Source organism: Bos javanicus, chromosome 3 (genome assembly GCF_032452875.1).
Source record: "Bos javanicus breed banteng chromosome 3, ARS-OSU_banteng_1.0, whole genome shotgun sequence".
NCBI lineage: Eukaryota > Metazoa > Chordata > Mammalia > Artiodactyla > Bovidae > Bos > Bos javanicus.
In genome coordinates, this window is record NC_083870.1 from 102,291,756 (window position 1) to 102,309,289 (window position 17,534).

Here is a 17,534-nt window from a genome sequence, read left to right on the forward strand (position 1 = left end):
AACAGGAGGAGCGGAAGTGTCCTGTAAGCGGTGGGAGGCGGGGGAGGGCAGACGCCACGGCCGAGTGCTGTGCCCTCGGGGGTTGCGGCTTTGGCCCAGGACCTGCCCTGGGGGAGCTCATCCTCCAGGGCTCCCAGGAAGCTGCTGCCCTGTGGGGAGACCCAGGGCACTGCCCAGGCAGGGCAGGAGGCAGGAGGCAGCCTGGGTCCAGTGTCTCCAGGAAACTGAGGCAAAGCCCGCAGCATGCTCTCTGTGCTCAGAAAGCCAGGCTGGAATCACCTTCGGGTGAGGATGCCAGGCTCTGTGGATGCGTGCTTCTGGGCTGTTAGTTTTCTTTGGAGGCTTTACTTCTTCATAGTGCTAAAAAGATCTTTAAAAAATTTTTTTTTTACAAACTCCATCCTTTTATCAGCTCAAATAAAGAATTTGTCCACACATTAGATCAGGCTCTAGTTCCATTCAGGAAACTTGTTATAAGCTCCTCTAAGTGCAGCATTCCCCGAGTGGATACAGGTCTTGAGTTCTAGAATTTAGTCACTAAAAAGGCTGGAGGGGCCTGAGCTCCAGGATGCAGCTGAAGGCTTGGGAGGTGTATGCTGAGGCCTCCTGGCAAGCAGCACCCACTGCCCCAGGCCCTCCGGGTGGCCCATGAGCCACCTGCCCATCTTTCCACTTCCTGTAGTATTTTTGTTGCTGCAACTCTAGGCTTTATCTCTGGTGTCCCTCGGCTCTTTCCACAGAGGTTCCTGAGAGCACCCCCAACCTGACACGGTTTCTAGGCTCCGGAGCTCCCCCCGGCTGTCCATTGCTGTCTCTGCAGCCATAGCCTGGCAGTACTCCTCCCTTTCCTTTCCCCCATTGCTCCCACCTCCCTGCATAAGTCAGTTCAGATCAGCACATAAGATTGTGCCAGGCGCTGTGTTGGGCACTGAAGACCTAGAGCTGATGCAATCCCAGGAGCTCCCAGGTCTGGAGGAAACATTCAAAAAACACTTAGTAGATGGAAAATACCATTGAAGCCTTAAAGGCCGTGGATTCGGCCTTACTTCAGCAGGCAGTTGGGGGCCACTGCAAATCTTTGAGTAGAACTGACTTCCAAGGGCCATGGCAGCTGAACAGTTTCTCGCTGCTTCAGGATTATCCAGAAGCCAGACCCCTCCCCTTCCACAGTGCCCACCTGCCCATCATACCCTGGACCCCTGGTGCCATCAGCTTCCACTACCCAAACGTTGATGTCAACCCTGCCCTCCCTGAGATGCCCCTTTCTATTCTGGGAAGCTGGAGAGGGAGGGGAGCAGTGCTGATAGGAGGCCTAAGGCCGGGGTGGGGCTGGGCAGGACTCACGCCCACTCCCAACCCCCACTCTTTGCAGTTCATTCTCATCTTCTCGGTGATCCAGTACCAGCCAATCACCTACAACCAATACCAGTATCCAAGCTGGGCCGTGGCCATTGGCTTCCTCATGGCTCTGTCCTCTGTCATTTGCATTCCACTCTACGCCCTGTTCCAGTTCTGCAGAACAGATGGGGACACCCTCCTCCAGGTGAGGGGTTGGGACAGGGGCAGCCAGGTGAATCAGAAGGGGGTGGATGGATGGATGGCGCTCCAGGGCTCCCTTCTGATGCACTCTGCCCACCTGTCCCTCCCCCATACCTACCTCTCCTGCAGCGTTTGAAAAATGCAACAAAGCCAAGCAGAGACTGGGGTCCCGCCCTCCTGGAGCACCGAACAGGGCGCTATGCCCCCACCATTGCACCCTCCCCTGAAGACGGGCTTGAGGTCCAGCCGCTGCACCCAGACAAGGCCCAGATTCCCATGGTGGGCAGTAATGGCTCCAGCCGTCTGCAGGACTCCCGGATATGAGCACAGCTGCTGGGGGGCATGCCCCACCCCCACCCCGTGCTCCCAACACAAAGACTGGGGAGACGGTGGATAGGTGTCCCCGCCTGCCCCCACCATGCCCTGGCCAGGGGTGGCCCCTGCCACCTTGGCCACCACTGCTAGCGCGGTCATTCGTGCTCGTGTCCCTAGTGTTTACAGGTCCTTTGGATGCCAAGATGGCAGCTGGGGGGTGTGGGTGATGGCGGGGTTGCTGGGGGGCCCAATTGCACTTTGGAGGGGTCTCAGGCCAGGTCCCCAGAGGCCTGCTGGGCTTCACGTGGCCTCTGATGCCCCCATACTTTGCCCTGAGCTGAGGTTCTGGGTGGGTCTCCTACCTGTCCCTTGCCCTGAGCCTTTGGCCTCCTGACCAGTGTTCCTGCCCTTGGGGTGGACCCCAGCCTCCGCCCAGGCTAATTCAGATCTTCCTACCTGGAGGCAGGGTGAGGAGCCGGGGGGCTGTGCAGTGTTACGGGTCAGGCTGTGCGGCTCGGCCCTTTTGTCTGTGTGATTATTTTTGTAAAAATTGTATTATCTGTGGTTGCCACCCCCTCACCCTTGGCCTCAGGCCCAATCTGTCTTCCAGGCCCACCTGCACCTCACTTGGCGGCTCTGAGGTCTCTGCGCCTCCTTCCAGCACTGGCTGTCAGGGCCAGCCCAGCAGAGGCCCATGACCCAACAGCCCACCCAAAGAACTCGTTTCTGGGGGGTAGGGGTGGGGTGATGCTCAGCAGGAGGTTTGAGCCCAGAGCCCCAGGGAAGGGGACCCTACATGACACCCGCTTTCCTACCACCACCAGGCTACAGCCCAGTCTTCCCAAACTGGGCTACCCTTGTTCACGTGCCAAATTGCCCCAGCCCACGTGCCCCAGCCCCTCTCTGGAGCCAGAACTCCTTCCCCCAAGCCCTGGAGTGTCTGTGTGTCCATCCTCCGTGCCCCTCTGTGCAGTGACAGCCCCGGAAGAGCCGCCTCTAATCCTCTGTAGCAATAATGGTGTGCCTCCCACCCCCGACCATCCGCGCACCACTAGGATTTTAAAGTCCATAGGTTTTAATGAAATTTCTATTCCTGTCTCTGTGCTGCTGCTGTGCTTTGTCTGGGTCCTCCAGGGGGACATGAGTCAGGGCTGGGACAAGACCTTCTGCCAGGCCTTTGCGGGGGGGGGTGTACCTGGGAGGAGAAATGCCAGAGGCTGTGACAGTCAGGACTGGACACCCAGGACCTGGTGAGAAGGTAGAGTGAGGGCCAGACAGACAGACAGCAGTGGAATCCTGGGGAGGGCTCATCCCAGACTAGATCTGAAGTAGGCTGGGCCCTGGAAGCTCAAAGGGGGCAGTAGCAGACAGGACAAGTGCCAACCGAAGCTGAAGCCTCCTTCCTGAGCAGCCCTTCAGGTTGGGGCCTGGGGAGCTGCACTGGACATCGGAGTAGAAGCTGGCCTTTTCCTGGGGCTGCACTGAATCTTCCGTCCCCAGCGGCAGGTGGAGGCCAGGCTGCGAGGTTTGGGGCAGTGCTCCAGAGGAGGAGCAGGCAGGCAGCACTGGAGAGGCCTGGCCCAAACTCCAGCAGCCCCGTGGAGGCAAGACAGGGGTCCAGGGCCCTGGCTGGAGGACCCTAAGGGCTGTGGCCTGAATGGGAGGGATTAGCTGTGAGGGGGCTGTGGCCTGCCTCTCAGCCTGCCCCATCCAGCTATCTGTCTGCTCTGGGTTACCTGTGGCTGGAGGAGACACAGGAAGGCCTCAGGGGTGACTGCAGCTCCTGTTGCATGGCTGCCTTCTGTTCCTTTAGCTCTGGAGGAGAGGTTCTACCTGAGACACAGCGCCCAGTCTTCCAGGGTGTGTTACAAGAGCGGGGGGCGGGGGGGCATGGGGGAGATGGGGGGTGGGAGTGGCACAGAGTGCTGGGTGCTCTGGGGCCTGCTAGGGTCCTCACCTGCGAGGGTGGGCTCTAGGCTTGGCTTAGAGGGCCGAGCGGCCCCTATATATTCTTCTTCCAGGCAGCGCTGCAGGGAGAGCTGGCTTAGTGCCTGGCCTTACGACAGGGGCAGGGCAGGTCTGGGCAGGGTGCCCAGGCCAGGATCCCCATGGTGGGGCGCAGGAACCAGCCCGTGCAGTCTCTTCATCCCAACCACATGGGGGCACTCCTGAGAGGAACACCAACCTCTCCCTGAAAAGCTGAGCTTGGCAAGGGGGTGGCAGGCCTGAATCCAGACTTGGGGAAGAGAAGGAGGCAAAAGACCTGGGCAGACCCAGCAGTTGATCTAAAAGTGCTGACCTCGGACTTAGGGACTCAACTGGAATATGGGTTCACGTACTTAGGGATCACACACATAAGAAGTGTGCACACGGGAAAAACGGACCCAGGGTTCACACAACCTCTGCAGGCACAGACACACACAGACCCATGTGTGTGGATCTCATGCCCTGGGTGAGAGACAGGGGTGTCTACGCTCAGCAGAAGGGCTGGGGGCAGGGCGGCCCAGGACTGCAGCTCACCTGCAGGATGGGAATCTCCCTCTCCAGCGCGCGGCACTCTTCCTCCAGGAGGGCCCTGGGACATGGACAGTGCAGCACCGGAAGCAGTGTGGCAGACCCGTATCTCAGCAGAGCCCTCCAAGCGGTCCCCACCCCCGGCCTCCCCAGGAGCCTCCTCTGGGCCCTCCTATCACAGCCCACCTCTCCCTCTGCTGCCCTCATGCTGTTCCAGCACAGCCTTGCAGCCCCGCTAGCCTCTTCCTGGGCAGGGTGTGTCCTCTCTCCTTGCCCGCCTCCCAGGGCCCACCCTGAGGAGCAGCATTCTCTCTTCTACACGATAGGACTAGACTTGCGGGTCCTCCTGCCTCCATTCTTTCCCGCATCACAGCCCTGCCCCTGCTTTAAAAACTCTGCTATGTGTCATCTTCTCCCACCTCCCAGGATAAGAGTCCTCAGGCCAAGGCCCATGTAGGCATCTGTACTTGACTGATTTCCTGGCAGCAACCTCATCAGCACCCTGCCCTTTCCACCTCTCAGCCCCACTCTCCTGGGTCTCCCAGCCAGGTGTGTTCCCTCCCCTCTCCTCCCAGTAGTCCCAGTACATCAGGGTCCATCCACAGTCCCACCCTGCCTGTCTCCACCCCCACTGCACACACTTGGGGGCCTCACCGCAGGTGTCCAGCAACCTGATCAATGTGGGACATGTTCAGCTGGTCCTTGATGACACTGAGGTCCCGGTGACAGCTGCTGGCAGATGAAGTCAACCTCACTCTCCCATGCTGCTTCACCCCAGGACTTCAGGACACAAATGCCATTTCTCCTAGACAATTTTGTGCTTTTTCACAAAGGCAATACAAGATGGTACTAAAAGGAGGAGATCTGGAGCCTGGGATTGCACATGGGTTCTGCCACCCTTTACTGTGTATGAGCCTGGGAAAGTCGATCATCCTTTCTGAGCATGATGTCCCCTTATGAAGGGGACATCATCCCCTTCATAAGGATGTGTGAGAAGTAAGTTGCTACCATTCACTGATGAACATGCTGCTGCTCATTTATCTCATTCAGTCCCCAGTCCTCACAGCCTGGTTGTCCCAGCCTGAGGCACAACTGGCCACTGGATGAAGTCTTTCCTTCCACTCATATCTGCGTGTAGTGCACCCTAGTCCTGCAAAGTGCTTCTCTTTGTATCTGTCTGGAAGTCTGTTCCTCATATTCTAAAACCCAGATCGAACCAAGCTCCCAGGGTTGGCACGTGTCTCCTGAGCCTCTGCAGCCCTCATGGGCTGACTCCTACCACAGGTGGCTGTAGAAGTGTCAGTCCCAGACCAGGAGCTCCTCCATGCCCGCAGGTGGGACCTACCAGCTGGCCGGGGTCCGTTGCTCAGCAAGGACAGATCCCGCCTCTCCTATTACTATACCTGGGGTCACCAGCTCTCATCTGGAACATCTCCTGTTCTGGCAAATCACGCCTGGGCTCCTCCAAGGCAAAGCGCAGGACCCTGGGGCTATACTGGACCCAAGCCTGGGTTTGGTCCCTGCAGAAGATGCATAAAGGCAATTCAGGGGCTCCTTCCAGGGAACCACAGGAAAGGTAACCCTGGCCACTTGTCAGTTGCCAGGCTAGCCCATCTGAGTTCTGGACACAGGCCCCAGCCCCAGGTCTGGAGCTCCAACCTGCCCTCACAGATGGCCTTCCGGCGGAGACCTTGGAGCAGCTGCCGCAGTTCCTGGCGCACAAGATCTCTTACGAGGGGCGGTGGTGCCAGAAGGGAGGAGAGGTCAGAGGTGGGGCGTGATCCAGGGGCTTGGCTAGATCGAGCCTCTTGGAGCAATGATCGTAACATCACCACCTGCAAGGAGAGCTGGGACACCTCGGTGACTGCGGAGGGAAGTGAAGGGAGGCAGGGGAGCTGGGGGAATGAGGCGCAGGGCAGTTAAATTGGAGAGGGTTAGGCGGACAATGAGATCCGACAAGAGCTCGAGAGTTACTGGGCAGGGTTAGGGACCCATAGAAGGTGAGCAAATCATCCAAGTCGTGGGACAGATCTGCCGTGGGGCCCACCTTCTTACGCCCCACCTCTGCCCGAAGCTCCAGGCTCAGATCCACCGTCGTCTCCCCTAGAATTCTCTTCACTTCGGGCCGCTCCGGGAGCGGAACGTGCTCTTCCACCAGTTCCCACAGCGACGGGGAGTCCCCAGGCATGGCCCGCCCGCGCCGCCGCCCCCCAGACTCGGGGCCGCACGCTTGGACCTGCGGGACCCCCCGTCCGAGCGCTGGGTTACTGGGATACCGCCAGTCGCCCAGGGCCGGGCACGCCCACTCACGCCTCGCCCGCTTCCGGGTCTCACAGGCCACGCCCCCAGCCTGTCACTCGGACCGGCCTCTCCCAAGCCCCATTCTATTCTGCCTCCCGTCCCCACGACTAGAGTTGCTCGGTCCAGAGCCGCTGGCCTCTGGCGCTCTTCTGCCCTACTACTGATCGACTCTCGGAGGCCACGGTTTCAGGTCGCGGCCCCGGGAGCCAGGCGGCGGGACTGGGGCCCTAGCTCCGCCTCTTCCGCATGGCCGTCACCCGGGAAACGGGGCCAGCTAGCCCCAAGCCCCGCCCCCAGAGAGTCCCGGGCCCGCCCATTCCAGGCGGTGCCAGCTAACAAAGCCCAACCCACAGCCGTGGTAGGTGGTTTCCAAGTCTCAACCATGCACATCAATCTGACCCCAAGCACCTTTCATCCCCGGGCACCTTTAGACGCCAGGGCAGGTGAAAGAACCGAGAAATTTGAGCCCGGTGGGTTTATTACTTCCTTGCCTTTTCCGGCCAGGAGGCAGCGGCAGGGTAAAATTTGTCCTTCCAGCCCGCGTAAGTCTAGTGAACCCCTGCGCTTCTAGGGATTTGGGGAACCAGGACAGTCCGGACCAGACAGATTGGGCCAGGCGCCCTTCCCCAAACACACCAGGATCCGAGATTAGGGATCCAGATCCCCATCCCCAAACAGACAAAGGGCTTATCCATTCACGTTTTTTACTAAAGCACCCACACAAGTTTCTGTGCAATGTACAAACACGAGCCGGTCCTGGGGCTACTGCCTTCTCTCTGAGAGGCGGGGTGGGGCTGGAACCCAACTGATCCAAGCCCCATCCGCCCCCATGCAAAGCCCAACCCCAAGATCCCAGGCCGTGACACAGCACCCCCTCTGGTCCCCTCCTGGGGCTGCTCCTCAGCAGGGGGTACCCCAGAGTTTGCCCCCTACAATGTTGAGTGAAAAAGGTTTCCCCTCCCCTGGGAGTGTGGGGGATCCTCAGGTCTGAGAATTCCCCCTGGAAGCGACATTGCCCCCTAGTCATACCTCCCACTCTTCTAGGCCCTAGGGGACTCAAGGGGGGGAAACTGAGGCACAGAGAGGTGGAGTGACCTGGCCCAGGCCACTCAGCGAGGCAGTGCAGGGGCTGACCCAACCCTGACAGTGAGGGGGGCTGAACTGGGGAGGGAGGAGCAGGAAGGGTTGACCCCAGAGACGGCCACCCTTGAGGGGCCTGCCCAGGATGGAAGCTCCCCCAAAGTAGGTTCTGAAACTTCCAAGTGCAGCTGGGGGGTGCCTACTGAAGACCCTCAGAAAACAGAGCCCACAGTCTCAGTCCTGGGGGATCCACCCTAGAGCAGCTGCCAGCCAGGCTGTAGGTCAGTCCTCTGACAGGCAATCCTTGGCACTGGGAGCCTTTGTCCACTGGTGTCATCCCCGAGGAGGCCACGAAGGGGGCCGCCCAATGTCCACCGTGATATTGGTGAAGAGTGGTTGCCGAGACACCTCTAAGACCTGGTACCGCACTGACCCGATGCCGTCCCGCTTCATGGTCAGCTTCGTGTTTTGAATCTTGGTAAACCTAGACAGGATAGAAGTGGGTCTAGATCAGGGCTCACCACCAAACCCAGTAGGGATCACTGGGCCCAAGGCTCATGCCCTCCTGGCATCTTCCTGGGGTAACTCAGTTCTCCTCGCTACCCCCTCCACTTGCCTGGGGCCCTTTGGCTCTTGCAACAACCCTCAAAACAGAGATCTCACCCCCTTCAGTCCAGAATCATGACACACTCACCAATTTTTCTCTCACTGCAGACCCAGACACAGGGTACCCCACAGACACCTCAAATACAACGTGTCCTGTATCGTATGCATCATCTTTACTCCCCACACCCACCATCTCTGTGCCACCTTCTCTGTTCCTCATCCTTTAATCATGCCTTCACCATCTATTTATTGAGCAGTCCCCGTGTGCCAGGCCCTCTCTAAGCACCAAGGTCACAGCCATGAACAGAACTGCAAAGTCCTTCCTCTCATGGCAAGTCTTTACCACTAGGGCAGACAAGTAATAGACAAGGAAGACACCAGAATACTGAGGGAGACAGCAGAGGGAAACGGCAGACAGGATGACTGCCGTGGAAGGGGTGGGTGTGGGCCATCAAGCTGACAGCAGAGGTAAAAGCACAGGCTGACCCTAAACTGAAAATGAGAATTTGCACAGCAGAGTGGCTAGAGCTTAATGGGCCAAGGAGAAAACCCAGAGTAAGATTAGCTGGGAGGTTAGAGCATGTATGGGCAAGCCTCTGTAAGTCAGAGGAAACAGCTTTTTATTCTGTGAGTTAAAAAACACTGAGGGATTTTTAGCCCAGTCTGGGAAAGGGAGGGCCAGGGAACATGAGCTACAAAGAGCCTGCACTAGTGCAGAAGTAAAGGGAAAAGTGGACCGGCTCAGGTACCTTGCAGGGGCGGCACTGATAAGACCTGCTGATGGTCCAGATATGTAGGCTGAGAGCAAGAAGAATCCAGGAGAACTCCTAGATCTGAGGCAAAAGCAACCAGCTAGATGAAACCAGCATCCACAGAGTTCCTTAAGCCAGAAATAACTTGCTATCTCGGCCATGCAGATATCACTAACCAAGGATGGCACCGAGGCATGGACTCTGGCCTGTGCTTCTAAAGCCCCACTGCCACCCTCATCCCAACTGTTTTGATCCTCTCCATCCTTCTTGGCTCACTTCAGATCCCTCTCTGGAGCCAGCCTAACACTGAGTGCCCCTCCTCAGATACCCCAAAGCCCCTCTTCTCCCAGCCTGTCGTCCCTTCCCTACTCACCAGTTATTAACTTAACTGCTTTTTCATCAGCTCCCTGGATGCCCAGTACTTCATGCTTTTGCCAGATATCAACCCTACATCATTACGGCCACCTCCCTCCCCACTCTGACACCCTGGCTTCAGAGAAAAACTTCGTACTGGTCTGATGGGTGCATGCCAGTTTCACATGCAGCATACCCCCTGGGCTCCACTGATTCCTTTGAGCCTGGTCTACTTTCCTCCTGCTCCACTCAGCAGCCCTGCCAGTCCTTCACCTTCTTCAAACTCAAAGGGTGATCCTTCCAAAGCCAAATGTGGTCTCATCCCTTCCCCACATGAAAGCCCCTCTGTGACTCCCCAGCACCCCTGGGACAAAACTGAAACTCCCAACCTGGGATCAGCAGTGACCCCCCTCCTGTCACTCCCAGCCTTCAGAATGTAATAATGAAGAGTTTCAGGCTCTCAGCGTATACAATGGATGTACACATTCCAGACTCCTACACATCTGATTCCTTTTATCCAGACTAGCCTCCTCCATCAGCCTGGTGAATACAGTACTGTACCCAAGGTAGGTGTGTGACAAATATTTGTAGAATGAATAACTCTTTTCAAACTCCAGTTTACCATCACCTCCTCCAGGAATACTCCACGCTCCAGTACTTTGGCCACCTGATGTGAACAGCTGACTCATTGGAAAAGACCCTGATGATGGGAAAGACTGAAGGCAGAAGTAGAAGAGGGTGACAGAGGATGAGATGGTTGGATGGCATCACCGATTCAATGGAATGAATTTGGGCAAACTCCAGGAGACGGTGAAGGACGGGGGAGCCTGGCATGCTGCAGTCTATGGGGTCATGAAGAGTCGGACACACAACTTGGCAACTGAACAACAGCCTCCAGGAAGCCTCCCACCATCACTCCCTCTTCTGCCAGGACAGCACCTTGCCCAAATCACCTTGTGCTGTATCTGCTGGTCTCCCTCCCTAGACTGAATTTCACACAAGCTGCCCAGCAGGGATTAGGTCTGAGTGCTCTGGATCCCCTAACACGCCTCCTGCTCTCCACCACCCATCTCACATACCCTCAGGCATTTCTCCCAGCCACCATTAAGACACCCATGTGGCTTCCTCCTCAGAGACCAGCCACCTATTCAATCTCAGAGGGCTCAGCAGTGTCTTTCCACTCCCGCCACCCCACACTGCTCGGGGCAATCTCTGTTGGGTCCCTAGGCCCTGGAGCTGTGCCCTGGGCCTGCTGTCTCTTGTCCTATCTGTTCAGGCTGGAGTGAGGTCGCCCAAGAGAAATGCAAGTTACTCAGTGACAATTTGAGCCCCACCTTTAAATTTCAGTCACTTGCAGAATCAGGCCAGGGGTGAGAGTAGAGCTGGGGACTAAGGGCCAAGGGTGGGGGTGCTGGGAGTCATCAGGAGTCAAGGATCAGGGCCTTGGGATCACCTCTGGGGATCAGCAGCACTGGGACGTCACCTCTATGGGTAAGGGGCCAGGACGGCTGGGGTTGAGGGCGCTGGGGGGTCACCTTTGAGGGTTGGGCTCGTTATGCTTGTCCCGGTCGTGCTTGATCATTCGGTAGCGGCCTATGCGGATGTCTGGACGCGAGATCTTCATCCCAGCCAGGGAGATCCTGGGGTCAAGGACAGCCGGGCTGGAGTGGGCACCAGGATGGGCGAAGAGCCCCGCCCAATCTGTGCCCACCATCCACACCCCATCGACTCCCCACCCCACCCCCGCTCACCGGTTGAAGATGTCGTCATCCTCACCACCCCAACCCCAGTACTCGTTGGGGAAGCCATTGATTCTCAGGAACTGGGATTTATTCAGGCCCGACACACCTCCGAAATAGCCAGCATAGGGCAGCCTGGGGCACGGAAGACATGCATCAATGAGGAACCTGAGGGGATTCCAGATAGAGGTCTGGCAACAAGCAGGGGAAGGGGCTGGGAGTGACAGCCGGGGCGGGACAGGGAGGCCTGGGTCCAGCAGAGAAGGGAGCCCTCACCGGAAGCCAAATTTGTCCATGGCAATGGCAAAGTGGCGGGGCTGGTCACCACAGCGGTACAGGTTGCGGTCATCCATGGGGACCAGGTCCACGTCACTGAAGATGAAGCAGTTGTAGGTGGAGTCCTCCTTGAGTGCCTCTAGGAAACCCACGTTGAGCAGCTTGGCCCGGTTGAAGGTGTCCTCACCGTGCTGGGGTTGGTGGAGGAGACAGGTCGGCTCTGGGCCTGAGACTTGGAAACATCTGCCACTTGACCACTGTCCAGAGTAGTCCCTGCAGACCTAGCACTACCCGTCAACTCATCCTCCACCGGGGCCTCCAGACTCTCGGGATCAAATCCAGCTCTTTATCTTAGACCTAGCTTTGCAAAGCCTTTTAGAATTTGGTTCCATCTCCTCTCTGGCCAATGACCTCAGACCCCTCAAGCCCAGCTATACTGTATTTCTCCACAACCCCAGAACATGCCAGACTTTCCTGCCTCCAGGCCTCAGTGTTAGCAGTTGCCCCTGTCTGGAATGCTCTCCTTCTCCACTTTTCAAATTCATGTCTGGAAAGGCCTCTGTTAGCAAACCTCCCCGCCCCAGTATAATTACTCATTCCCTCCCCTGTGCTTCACTTATGCCAGGTCCATTCAAACGGTTGCAATTTAGGGCTGTCATTTCATTCATTCCTTCAATCGTGCCCCTTGGCCCTGTCCTTAGTGCCAGGCATCTTCTCTGTGCCAGTGAGGATCTTAAAGATGAGTGGCCCTGAGCACACTGCTTCCCTACTGAGCATGTCATGGAGTGAAATGAACAAAGAACGTCCCCAAATGGCCAGCATCTAAGATGAGCCACCTGTCCCCTCTGGCTCTTGTAGATCTACGTCCAACTCCCTGGGCAGCCTCTGGGACCAGGCTCAATTCACTTGTCTCCCCAATAAAATGAGAGGCATAGTGAGCCTAGAGTACCCCAAGAAATGGGGCTGTGGGATCAGGTCTCCTTGAGGTTGGCCTCCTGGCCATGCAGCCCCCAACTCTGAATTCTGGCCAGAGGAAGGAGGGTTTGATGGAAGGAGCTGGCTGGCCCCTGAAGTCCCTGCGCCAACCCATGATCTCCAGGCTGGAGCCAGAGAGGCTCCTGGTCTTCGAGTAGGCTCTCTTGGAAGGAGAGGAGTAGTAGCCCCCTACCAGCCAACCTGGGCCCAAGAGAGCAAGAGCTGCTCCCCTGGACCCTGAACGGCCCGGCCCCACCTGCTCTCTTTCCTCCTTGCCCTGAACCTTCTTTCCCACCAGCCCTTGGAGCAATGGTCCATTTTCTCCATCTGCACTCCTTCCTAACCTCTCTCACCACCCCGGAGCCCTAGGTTTCTCCCACAGGGCTCATAAACCTGCCCATTTCTCTCTCACCCAAAGAAAGCCCTTCCTTTAGACCCCACCCTACCTTTTGCGTTCCCTTCTCAGCAGAATTTTTTTTTTTTTTAATAAAGAGTTGTCTCCAATTGGCTACTTGCATTTTGTCAGATCTGATTCCTTCTGCAACCCACTGCAATCTGCTTCCGCCCCCACCATGCCCCTGAAATGGCTCTCACTGGGCCCACCTTGTTGCTAAATCCACTGGACGCTTCTCGGTCTACATCCTTCCTTACTCCCCCAGCAGCGCTCACGCAGCTGCCACGCTGCCTTCTTGACGCTTATTCCTGGGTGCTGGGACACCAAGTTCTCTTGGGTCTCCTCGAACCTTTCTGGCCAACCCTTGCAGCCTCTGTGGTCTTTCTCCACCCATTCCTTACATGCTGGCTTTCTCCTCTCAGGTCCCAGGCCCCACCCCAGGCAGGCTGAACATGGCTGGTTTTAGGGACCATCTATATACTGGTGGCTCCCAGATCCCTCTCCACCTCAGACTTCACTCCTAGGTCAGTTCATTTGTCCAAATGCCTGCTGACCGTTCCTCTTATACTTCCCCCAGGCACTCAAGCTCATCACATGCAAAAAAGACACATTCTCCCCCAGACCCGGCCCAGATCCTGTGTTCCCATCTCACAGGCGCAACCATACATGGGGCCAGCAGTCAAGACAGAGAGCCTCAAGGTGTCCTGGCACCTCCCTTTCCTCTCAGCTACTTGTATCACATCTCTCCTCTCATCTGCACGACTCCTGCCCAACTCACAGGCACATTCACCACCTCCACCCTGAACACAGTAGCCTCTTCCCAACCAGGCGCCCTACCTCCCACTCCCCTTCCACCCCATTGTCCACATGTAGTCAGAGCAATCTTTCTAAGAAGCACACATACACATTACCCCCTCCCTAAAACCTCACTATGGGAACTCCCCTGGTGGTCCAGGGGTTAAGAATCTGCCTTCTAGTGTAAGGGACATGGGTTTGATCCCTGGTTGGGGAACTAAGATCCCACATGCCATGGGGATCCCAACTAAGCCTGTGCACTGCAGCTACCGAGCCCACACACTCTAGAGCCCACACCATAACTAGAAAGCCTGCGTTGCCCCCAGTGAAGACCCAGCATAGCCAAAAAAAGACAAAACGGCGCCCCATCACTTTCACGCTGGAATCCAGCTGCTTGAGATGCCTCCTGGGACCCTTGTGGCTGTGGCCTCCACTAGTCCTCCCAACCTCACCTCTGCTACCCACCCTGCATGTGGCATCTCTCGCCTCAGCTGACAGTTCCCAAACACAGGAGATCAGTTCTCTCACTGGGGCCTGGGGCCTCCTCTGTCCCTTGCCTAGAATGCTTGCCTTCCCCAGTCCCTGCACTGGCTGATGCCTATTTATCCCTCAAGACCCATCTCAATGGTCACTTTCCCACCCTGGGGCTAAACTGGGCCGCTTGGTCGCTTCACAGCTCCCTGCTCCTACTCCAGTGACACACCACTGTCCTGGAGTCTAAAGGGATCCAAGTTCAAGTCTGGGGATTCTCTGTGGGGAGGAGGGCCTGTATCAGACCTTCTCCAGGCCCCAGAAGCCAGCCCCAGCCAGGCCCATGGCAGCGGGCTTGGAGCCTGAGCTGAATTCCTGGATCTCAGCTGTGCTCAGCACTTGGCCCTAAGGCAGTCTTGATCTCTCTTTCAGGTCTAACTCTCTCTCTGCTCAGGACCCTCAATATCTCATAGCCAGTGTACCCTAAGCTACCACCACCATGGGGTGGGGCCTACCAAAGGTAAACAATGGCACTCACCCACAACAGAGGCTACGCACACCTGGCCGTGTGTCCACCACCACTAACACGTATGCAATCCCCTGAAGGCACATGCAAACCCACATGTGCACGCAGTGACATGCACGGACCCCCACACGTACATCGCATGTCCACACAGCTATCCAGGCATCCAGGAATGCCCCCAACCGCACAGACGCACCAACAGGCACGTGGGCCCCTCCCCACAGGTGCTCGGGGGTTCCCTGGTGGCCGGTGACCAGCCTGGAGGCTGCGGCTGCGCACCTGGTTGATGACGTAGATGCCATAGCGTAGTCGCTGTCGCCTGAGGATGGGATGCAGGTAGTGGAGCCAGTAGCGTAGGTGGTGTTCCCGGTGTCGGAAGGGGATGATGACTGCCACCGTCTGGGCTGGGGTGCAGTCGGGAGGCGTATAGCGGCCACCGAGGAGGACACCTGGGTTCTCCCTCTGCACCCGCTCCAGGGGCATGGGTGAGGTGAACTCAATCAGCAGTCGGCCCACTGCAGGCAGGACAGGGGCAGGAATTAGGTCTTCATCGGAACCCAAGGACGCCAGCCCCCTCCCTCTACCTGGGGTGGGCCAGGGAATCCCAGGAATAGCCCTCTACCAACACACAACACCTGCGGCGCCCCCGGGGGTCAAGACTCCACTCCCCCAGACCTTGGTCCACCTCTAGAGGCAAGCCCCACCCCGCAGGCTCACCAAGGCCAGGCGGCGAGTCAGGACAGGGTGGCAGGACAGGAGCCGTGGGGCCAGGCTGGGCGCTGGGAGCCTCGGGGAGCCCGGAGCTGGGGGCAGTGGCGTTTGGCCGAGAGCAGTTGGTGCTGCTGCTGGCAGCTGGGTGGAGGGCACGGGAGGGGCCTCGTGCACTGAAGCGGCTGAAGAAGGCCAAGTGCTGGGCGTAGACGTCAAAGTAGAGGATGACGGCCACGAGGAAGTGCAGCAGGCAGAGAAGGAGCACGGCCTTGCACACGCGCTCCAGCGTCCCCCCCAGCAGTCTGCTCATCCCGCAGGCGGCCGCCGGCCCGCCCAATGGGCCCGGGCATCCGGCTGCCGGCCTGAGCAGGGGTGGGAGAGAGACACACCCAGCAGGTCAGGGCCAGAGGGGCAAGGCCACCCACCCACCTTCTGTGCACTGCTCACATTCTTAGACGTGCATGCTCACACTTACCTGCTCACACCCCTTGACTTAAATTCTACCTGTAAATACACACACACGGTCCCTGGCAACTCACTACTCATGCATCTTCACACACTTGAGTACTAACCCACACGTGCTTTCCTTCCTCATCCTCACTGACACATAGACACATGGAGAGCCTCACCTACCCTCACACTTGGGTCAGTGTCCTTCTTACCCAACTTCACACCCTCCCCCCAACCATGGATCATGGGCACATGACCTCTGATCACACCAGCTCATATCTGAACACAGAAACACACTTATGTACAGACCCACACGGATTCTCTGTGCCCCAGAGAACAAACGCCCACAGGGTAGCATCCTCAACCCAGGAGTCCTGGTCTGAGGAAAGAAGAGCATTTACTGAGTATTTACCATGCCAGAGCACTTGGTACTCAAGACTTCATTTAGTCCTTCTGGAACATGGGGGTGGGCAGTGATTTCTTTGGTCAGGTCCCAGTGGGGAGTAGGCCAGGCCATCTGGGAGAAGGCTGGGAAGTGGACCTCAGCATGCAGGTGGCCCAAATTTGAACAAGATGTTTATGGGATCACTTCCCTCTGGAGCAAGAGGTGAAAAGACAGGATGGGGCCCAGGACATCCCTCCCATAAGACCTCAAGGATTGGTTCTGAGTCCCAGAAAGGGAAATGCTTGGCCCCTGGAGACAGCATGTCAGGAGAGGGTTTTGCCTGGGCCATGGCTCTAACTGGGGGTCCCACAGCAGTAACACTTCTGGGGGCACTTCTGGCAGGCCTTCAGAGAGCAGGCTGAGTCTCCCTCAGATACACAGTATCTATCACACACAAACACCCTGGGTCCCAGCTACAGTCAGATACACTGTAGCTGCACTCAGATACACAGAGAACTACATTAAGAGTCACAGACACGCCTGGGTGACGGTAACAATAATGCCCCGAGTCACCCACTCACAAACAAAGCCGCGCTCCCGGGCTTACACAGTTACACAGACAGGCTCTCTGGCAGCTCACAACACCCCGACCCACGTGCAAACACTCCCACCACTCCCTCCGGGTCAGGGGTTTTGGGTCAGGCTGCCGGTCAGGCTGCGAGGTGAGTTTGGGCGGGGCTGGAAGGCTGAGTGGCCTGAACACGTGGCACCCCTGGACAGGGAAGCAGCGAAGACCAGGTGGGTGTGGAGCCTGGGGGGGAGGGGGCTTGGAGAAGAGGATGTGGGTTGGGGGTCGAGGCAAAGGGGCGACGTAAGTGGAGCGCCTCCCCACGCCACGAGGCCGGGGTGGAGCGAGGACAATAAGGGAGGCTGGCTGGGGGCGGGCAGAGGAGCCCGAGGGGGACGGGGGGAGCCGAGGGATGGGGGTAGGGTGGGGTGACGGCAGGCCGGGGTCTGGCCGCCAGCGCCTCTCACCGGGTCCTGGGCGGGGATCTCGGGGCCGCGCTCGGGGCGCCCCTCGTGGGGCCGGGTCTGGAATCTCGGGGCCCCGAGCTGGGGGCCGCGAGCGCCCCCCTCTCACCCAGCGCTCGGGGCTCAGCAGGGGGCGCCGCTCCGGCTCCGGCTGGATTCCGGGCTCCGGCGGCTGCGGTCGGCTCCGTTCCCCATGGCCCGGCCCCGCCGCCTTCCTCCTCCCGGTCAGCGGCCCCCGCGGCCCCCAGGCCGCCTCCCGCCGCCGCCGCCGCCGCGGGCCATGGAGCCGAGCCGCCCCGGGGGGCAGGGCGGGGCCGGGCGG

At 58.2% G+C, this 17,534-nt stretch overlaps 3 protein-coding genes across 14 annotated transcripts in view; 1 reads left to right on the plus strand and 2 right to left on the minus strand.

The window, feature by feature from the left end:
- Positions 1–2,952, plus strand: part of SLC6A9 (solute carrier family 6 member 9) — a 25,898-nt gene extending 22,946 nt beyond the window's left edge. For all 4 annotated transcript variants that reach the window (XM_061412184.1, XM_061412186.1, XM_061412183.1 and 1 more), the window contains exons 12-13: positions 1,373–1,543; positions 1,669–2,952. In XM_061412184.1, coding sequence (XP_061268168.1) covers positions 1,373–1,543; positions 1,669–1,863 — 366 coding nt within the window. In that variant the 3' untranslated portion in view covers positions 1,864–2,952. The remainder of the gene's footprint in view (positions 1–1,372; positions 1,544–1,668) is intronic.
- On the minus strand, positions 2,912–7,267 carry CCDC24 (coiled-coil domain containing 24). 5 transcript variants are annotated; one of them, XM_061412216.1, is made up of 9 exons: positions 6,416–7,267; positions 6,028–6,203; positions 5,772–5,888; positions 5,023–5,100; positions 4,375–4,429; positions 3,812–3,881; positions 3,591–3,669; positions 3,239–3,507; positions 2,912–3,049 (listed from the first exon to the last, which is right to left on the minus strand). In XM_061412216.1, exons 1-8 carry the CDS (start codon positions 6,554–6,556, stop codon positions 3,270–3,272), a joined length of 954 nt encoding a protein of 317 aa, XP_061268200.1. In that variant the 5' UTR covers positions 6,557–7,267; the 3' UTR covers positions 2,912–3,049; positions 3,239–3,269. The 5 variants fall into 5 exon arrangements, with proteins under 5 accessions (XP_061268200.1, XP_061268202.1, XP_061268203.1 ...); XM_061412218.1 differs by having other exon boundaries at positions 2,912–3,507; positions 6,431–7,267; XM_061412219.1 differs by having other exon boundaries at positions 2,912–3,507; positions 5,023–5,097; positions 5,772–5,919; positions 6,008–6,203; positions 6,431–7,267.
- An 89-nt stretch (positions 7,268–7,356) lies between these two features.
- On the minus strand, positions 7,357–17,411 carry B4GALT2 (beta-1,4-galactosyltransferase 2). Of its 5 annotated transcripts, none has more exons than XM_061412211.1 (8): positions 17,322–17,411; positions 15,352–15,707; positions 14,914–15,149; positions 11,477–11,667; positions 11,213–11,335; positions 10,997–11,101; positions 9,105–9,188; positions 7,357–8,233 (listed from the first exon to the last, which is right to left on the minus strand). In XM_061412211.1, the coding sequence occupies exons 2-8, from the start codon at positions 15,653–15,655 to the stop codon at positions 8,083–8,085; spliced, it is 1,194 nt and encodes a 397-aa protein (XP_061268195.1). In that variant the 5' UTR covers positions 15,656–15,707; positions 17,322–17,411; the 3' UTR covers positions 7,357–8,082. The 5 variants fall into 5 exon arrangements, with proteins under 5 accessions (XP_061268195.1, XP_061268197.1, XP_061268194.1 ...); XM_061412213.1 differs by lacking the exon at positions 17,322–17,411 and adding an exon at positions 17,216–17,299; XM_061412210.1 differs by lacking the exon at positions 17,322–17,411 and adding an exon at positions 16,208–16,376.
- Between the last annotated feature and the right edge of the window lie 123 nt (positions 17,412–17,534).